The sequence below is a fragment of the Mus caroli genome, chromosome 7, assembly GCF_900094665.2.
Source record: "Mus caroli chromosome 7, CAROLI_EIJ_v1.1, whole genome shotgun sequence".
Lineage (NCBI taxonomy): Eukaryota > Metazoa > Chordata > Mammalia > Rodentia > Muridae > Mus > Mus caroli.
Window position 1 is genome coordinate 29,660,907 of NC_034576.1, and position 6,129 is coordinate 29,667,035.

Sequence of the window (6,129 nt, forward strand, 5' to 3'; positions counted from 1 at the left end):
CGGACTCCTTCACCCAAGGAGGGGCTGCATTGCATCCTTGAAATTGCGGTTATGGACGCAGGTTTGGGTCTCGAAGGTCAGGCGCTGGACCTCAGGGGTCCACTCTGGTAGAGAGCAGCCCCGCCCTGGGACTTCCCAGAGCACTACTGGTGCAGGGTGCCCGGGCCGAACAGGAATTCCCCTTGCGCGGGGATTCCACGGGCGCCGCGCTTCGCTGCGTGCCCCGCCTCCGAGCCAGACACCTGCGGCGCCCGCGTGCGGAGCGGAACTGGGAGGTGGAAGATTCCCTTGCGTTAGCGCCGTGACGTCAGCGCGCGGCGTCTCGTCTCGAGGGTTTCCGAGTCAGTCCTCGGCTGACTTTAACCCTTCTCGCGCTGGAGTCTAAGCTGGGAAGTCTGAGCTGGGGATTTGCTCTTCTTGGGTCGAGGGAACCGGACTTGCAGGTCTCAGAGGAGACTGAGGGTCTGTACTCCTGGGTTCTGGGTGAATGGATTGTGCCAATGGAATACAGGGGCATCTCCGGGATGCTGGGTCCCGGCTATTCCCAAGTCTGTCGAGGTGGGGGCGGGAGCTTTGCGACTCCAGATCCCTGGATCATTGAGGAACTACACCGCTACTGATTTCGTGGATCCCGGCAGAGAGGTTAGAGCAAGAGTGGTGATCCCAAGACTTGGAGAGTCGCAACTCACCCTTTCCTGTGCTGAGGACTCTAGGCCTACGTTCTACCATCCACCCAGCCTTGCGCCCAGCCCCACATGTCAGATTCTAGAACAGAGAAACATTTTGTTGTTGTTTTGAGACAGAGGTCTCAGGTAGTCCAGGTTGGCCTCTCACTTCGTTTATAGATGAGTCTGGCCTTAACACCTGACCCTTCTGCCACCACCTCGCTGGGATTGCAGGGGTGTGCCTCTACTCCTAGTTAAAACAGAGATATTGGGAACCTGGAAATGCCTTTTCGGGAAGTTGAGATTAGCAAACCCCAATCCTCCACTCCTAGTGTTAGGACCTGGTAGCCTAGGTTGGGATTTTTAACGGATGTGGTGGTGCTTCCGAGGAGTGGGGTGTCTCCGGAGAAGATAGATGCTTCAGAGAAGTGCCAGCCTCCCCACTTCCTTAGTTTCCACTACGGTGGTGGAAAGTTGGTGCAGAGGAAAAGGAAGGAAATGGCGGAGGCGGGCCCTGCACTCAACATCTTCTGTTGGCTTTGTAGTTCTCCGGTGTTCCGCGCTCGCTCGAGGGAAAGGAGGGCGCCCACATGCACTCCTAGCCACCCACCGCTGCCACTGAGGCTGCATTCGGGTGACTTAAACATTCCTGATGACTTCCTTCTGTCTTCCCACACACAGTGAGTCGGCCTGAGCGTAGTCACTGCCCAACACAGACGGTAAAGAAACTTCTGGAAGAACAGAGGCGCCGACAGCAGCAGCCAGAGGCTGCTGGGGTGCCGGTGAGTCTCTGGAAGTCGCCATGTGCCCTGGGGGAGATGGGAGTTGTAGTCCTGACTCTGAGGCTCTGCAGGTGGGGGACAGACCTGGAAGAATCTTCCAGATTCATAAATTCATTTTCTTTACATTGCAGGGACATTTCTCCCCTCCTCTGGTCCAGCCACCGACTCCATCTGTGAACGAGGCAGAAGCAGGTAAGAATAAAAGCTCCCAGCCCAGCTTCTCTTAGACTGGGACATCCCAGCTCTTAGACCTTGGGGACCGAGGAGTCAGGCAGCTCTTATTATTCTTGAGACATATGGGAAATTTTGATGGCCATCCTGCCATCATTGCACATGTCTATATTCCCAGTACTCGGGAGTTGAGGGGGGCGGATTGCCATTGGGTTTGAGGTCACATGTTTTTTTACTAGCAAGTTCCAGGACACCTAGAGCTATCTAAGACACCTTGTCTTATAACAAAAACCCCTGGAATTTGACATTGGTTTTCAGTAGCCCAGTAGTCCATGAATAGTGTCCTTCAAGCATCCAGGGTTTAAGACTCCAGGAATTCAGATCCCAGTTGCTTGAGATCCAGTAGGCCTGGCATCACAGCTTGCTGATGCTCCAGGACTGGAGAGCCCAGCTCCTCAGTGTCTCAGGACCTCTGGAGACTCCAGGTTTACCTTCCCTGGCCATGTCTCCAGGCTGTAATGACAGGCTGGTTCTGACCACCCTCTCTGTTTCAGGCCATACTCATTTCCCTGCCTTCCAAGAGACTGTGGATTCCGGACCTGGCAACCTGGCTCCCCCTTCAGGCTTTGCAGACTGGGACCCTAGCATCCATGCTACCTATACAGACGGCTCTTTCCCATTCTCTGCTTCTGAAGGCTTCTTGACTCCTGATTACTACCCACTGTCAGACCCAGGCCGGTCAGGCCCATTTCCCCTGGTGATGGAGGTAAACTATAGAGTGGGGACAGATGCTTAAGGGCCCCTAAAAACTTCCCAGTGGTGCTGAGCCTGGTGGCGCAGGCTTGTCATCCCAGCTACTCGGGAGGCAGAGGTAGAAGGATCAAGACCTACCTGGGCTACAGAATGAGTTCTAGATTGCCCTAGCCACAATAATAGGATCTTTTTTTTTCCCTAAATAAAGGGAAAAAAGTGAGTGGAAAACAGAAGACTATTGGGAGTTTTGCCCTGTGGTCCAGCTCTTTCCTCACATGTGTGAGGCCATGGGGTTCAGTCCCCATGAGGTAGGGATGGAGAGTAGAGAATCTCAGTATTCTGAGATGTCAGGGACTGGTTTAAGATCCCATCCCGGGCCAAGTGCACTGGCTTATGCCTGTAGTATCAGCACTGGGAGGCTGAGACAAGAGCATCATCATTTTAAGCCAGTTAGTTATGAGTTGAAACTAACCTAGGTAGTGTAGCAAAGCAGAAACTAAAACAAGCTGGTCATAGTAGTGCACGCCCAGCAGTCAGACTTCTGGGGCAGAAATGCCCCAAGTTCAGGCCTAGCCTGGGCTTTACAGTGAGATCCTCTTTCAAAAGACAAAGAGGAAAAAAAAATCCCTTCCCCCTTGTGGCCAAAACTGAAGTCCTGGGGTTTAAAATCATTTGGCACACATATGAGTCCTGGTCTCATCCATTTGACCATGGGCTGTGTGTTCTGTGTGATGAGAATTCTCAGTTGACTGACTTGCCCCACCCTCTTTATCCCCCCCAGGACTCTCTGGATACCCGGCTGTATCCTGAGCCTTCCCTGTCACAGGTAGGGTCCTGGAGAGTCTCTAGTCTCCCCTCAGGATCCCCACAGTTGCCTTCACCCACCGGACCGTCCCTGGAGACAGCCCGAGCTCACATATTGGCTCTGGGGCCCCAACAACTGCTGGCCCAGGATGAGGAAGGAGACACGTGAGTACAGGGGAAGAGGATGATGTGGAGCCCTGGCTTGCCTGCAGGTGAGGGCTGTTCTCATTGCTGCTCCACCCCCGCCCCTCCCCAGGCTCCTGCACCTGTTTGCTGCCCGGGGGCTGCGCTGGGCAGCATATGCTGCAGCCGAGGTATTACAGATGTACCGACAGCTGGATATCCGTGAACATAAAGGCAAGGTAAAGGCCACGCGTCAGGACTTCTGAGTCCAGGGAAAAGGGCTCCTGATGTCAGAGGGGAGGCCTCTGGGAGTCCAGGCTGACTTTTTTGTGACTTACAGACGCCGCTCCTGGTGGCAGCTGCTGCCAACCAGCCACTGATTGTGGAAGACCTGCTGAACCTGGGAGCAGAGCCTAATGCCACTGACCACCAGGGCCGTTCTGTCTTGCACGTGGCTGCCACCTATGGACTCCCAGGAGTCCTTTCGGTATGTCCAGCTGGCAGATCCAGGGTGTCTGGGATGGGCCGGTTATCCAGATGCTGGTTTCCAGGACCATGCTTAGGCAGACCCTTCCACACCTCTCTTCCTTCTCCCCCCAGGCTGTGTTTAAGTCCGGCATTCAAGTGGATCTGGAAGCCAGAGACTTCGAAGGTGAGCTGGTCATGGCCAGGACTGATGTGGCAGGCAGGCTGGGTGGACAAGGTGGATGCTCAGGTGCAAGTCCCTCACTATGTGCATTCCACAGGCCTTACACCCCTGCACACAGCCGTCCTGGCCCTCAACGCTGCTATGCTCCCAGCTAGTGTGTGTCCAAGGATGCAGAGTTCCCAAGCCCGGGACAGACTGGCTTGTGTGCAGATGTTACTGCAAATGGGTGCCAGTCATACAAGCCAGGTAAGCTTGGGGGACAAACTGGGGGAGGAGGAGACCAGCAAACCCACAGGGAAGTGTGTGCAGAGGGCCACCTGGACGTCCAGGGGCACTAAATGCTGACCTTGCGTCTTCTTTTGGCACACAGATATATGTGTTTATAAAGAACTCATACATGAATTTTTTAAGGTTTTTTTTTATTTTAAAATTAAGACAAATTTAAATTAAAAATTTGTTGTAAAAAATTAAAAGAAAAAATATTTCCCTCTAAAACAGCAGTTCTCGACCCGTGGGTCATGACCCCTTTGGGGAATCACATGTCAGATATCCTGCATATCAGATATTTACATTATAGTTTATAAACAGTAGCAAAATTATAATTTTGAAGTAGTATTGAAATCATTGTATGGTTGGGGGTCACTACAACATGAGGAACTGTATTAAAGGATACCAGCAGGAACCCATAGGAGGGTTGAGAGCCACTGCTCTAGAATACAGTTGTCCTGTATATAGACTTGTCTGCTGATTAACACTACCCAGCTCCCGTACTTATGATTCAGTCACAACCATATGAGACAGGGTGCATTTTAGTGTATACAGTAGGGTGCCAGGTGACCAGGATAACCTCCAGCCCAGACAGTTCCTTCGAGACACTTGAGCTGGAGAATTGTCACATTGAACGTGCAGTTCTATGACACACATGTTACAAATGGCTTCCCTTAGCCATGTTCCTCTTACATAGCACATGGCACATGCATCCGTGTAAGGCACCCGTGGTGGATGGACGACTGGCCTGACCTCTGTTCTTCTTCTCCTAGGAGATCAAGAGCAACAAGACCATTCTGCACTTGGCTGTACAGGCTGCCAACCCCACGCTGGTTCAGCTGCTCCTGGGACTGCCGAGGGGGGACCTACGGGCCTTTGTTAATATGAAGGTAGGACAGGTGGTGATGTGCAGGTGGTTTGAGATAGAATAACAAGATGGCTGTTAGCACCCTATGAGCTGTGGATGTCGGAGAGGGAAATACCCAGGCTGTGAAGGGAGTGTGTACCACATAGTGGGGTGGATGGAGGTGGGTGAAGGGGGTGTATGAGATACAGATGAGGCAAGATCCGGGTTCAAAGACCCAGAGGCGTGGGTCTGGGTCCCCATCGGTCCTCCCTTTGTGGTTACAGGCCCATGGCAACACTGCCCTCCACATGGCAGCTGCCCTGCCCCCTGGGCCACCCCAAGAGGCCATTGTGCGGCACCTGTTGGCAGCCGGAGCAGACCCGACACTGCGCAACCTGGAGAACGAACAGCCTGTTCACTTGCTGCGACCCGGGCCGGGCCCTGAGGGGGTGAGCACTGGCCTGCCTTCTGAGCTAACCGGGGGTCCCCCAAACTGCACCCAACCCTCATTTAGAAAATGACATCTAGTCACAGAAGGCGACTCTTCAAAGAGTGATGTATGCTAAGTACTCAAAGAGTGATGTATGCTAAGTACTACCCTCCTGTCATCCCAGCACTTGGAAGCTAGCCTGGCCTACATAGTTAGATCCTGTCTCAAAAAGAAAAAAGAAAAAAAACCCAGACAATGATCTCTGACTTTAAAGTCTGACCCTTTCCTTCAACATTATGGGTCCTTATGGCTTTCTTTCTTTGTACTCTCAACCCTGACTCTTGGGTCCCGCAGAGGGGCCTCTAATTCCTTTCTGTAACTCCGGATCCTGATCTTAAATGTGATCTCTGACCCTTGCCCCTGCCCTTTGACTCCCAACAATGCTGCCCCCAACCAGCAAAACCTTCCTGGCTCTCTACCAGAGTCTGAACAAAGGTTCACTCCCAAACCCACATGGTTTCAGTAGATAGCCCAGGATGACCCCTGACTTCCAGTTCTCTTGCCTCAGCCGTTCCAAGTAGTGTGGTGGACCACCACACATGACCTCAACCCCTTTCTTGACTTTTTTTTTTTTTTTT

At 52.7% G+C, this 6,129-nt stretch overlaps 1 protein-coding gene across 1 annotated transcript in view; it reads left to right on the forward strand.

Annotated features, from left to right (window-relative positions):
- Positions 1-399: 399 nt before the first annotated feature.
- The window catches only part of Nfkbid (NFKB inhibitor delta), a 6,775-nt gene continuing 1,045 nt past the window's right edge, over positions 400-6,129 (forward strand). Inside the window, exons 1-11 of the mRNA XM_029479729.1 lie at positions 400-462; positions 1,347-1,447; positions 1,579-1,639; positions 2,173-2,384; positions 3,153-3,340; positions 3,432-3,537; positions 3,639-3,785; positions 3,899-3,950; positions 4,045-4,193; positions 4,988-5,104; positions 5,346-5,510. Coding sequence (XP_029335589.1) covers positions 2,379-2,384; positions 3,153-3,340; positions 3,432-3,537; positions 3,639-3,785; positions 3,899-3,950; positions 4,045-4,193; positions 4,988-5,104; positions 5,346-5,510 — 930 coding nt within the window. The 5' untranslated portion in view covers positions 400-462; positions 1,347-1,447; positions 1,579-1,639; positions 2,173-2,378. The remainder of the gene's footprint in view (positions 463-1,346; positions 1,448-1,578; positions 1,640-2,172; positions 2,385-3,152; positions 3,341-3,431; positions 3,538-3,638; positions 3,786-3,898; positions 3,951-4,044; positions 4,194-4,987; positions 5,105-5,345; positions 5,511-6,129) is intronic.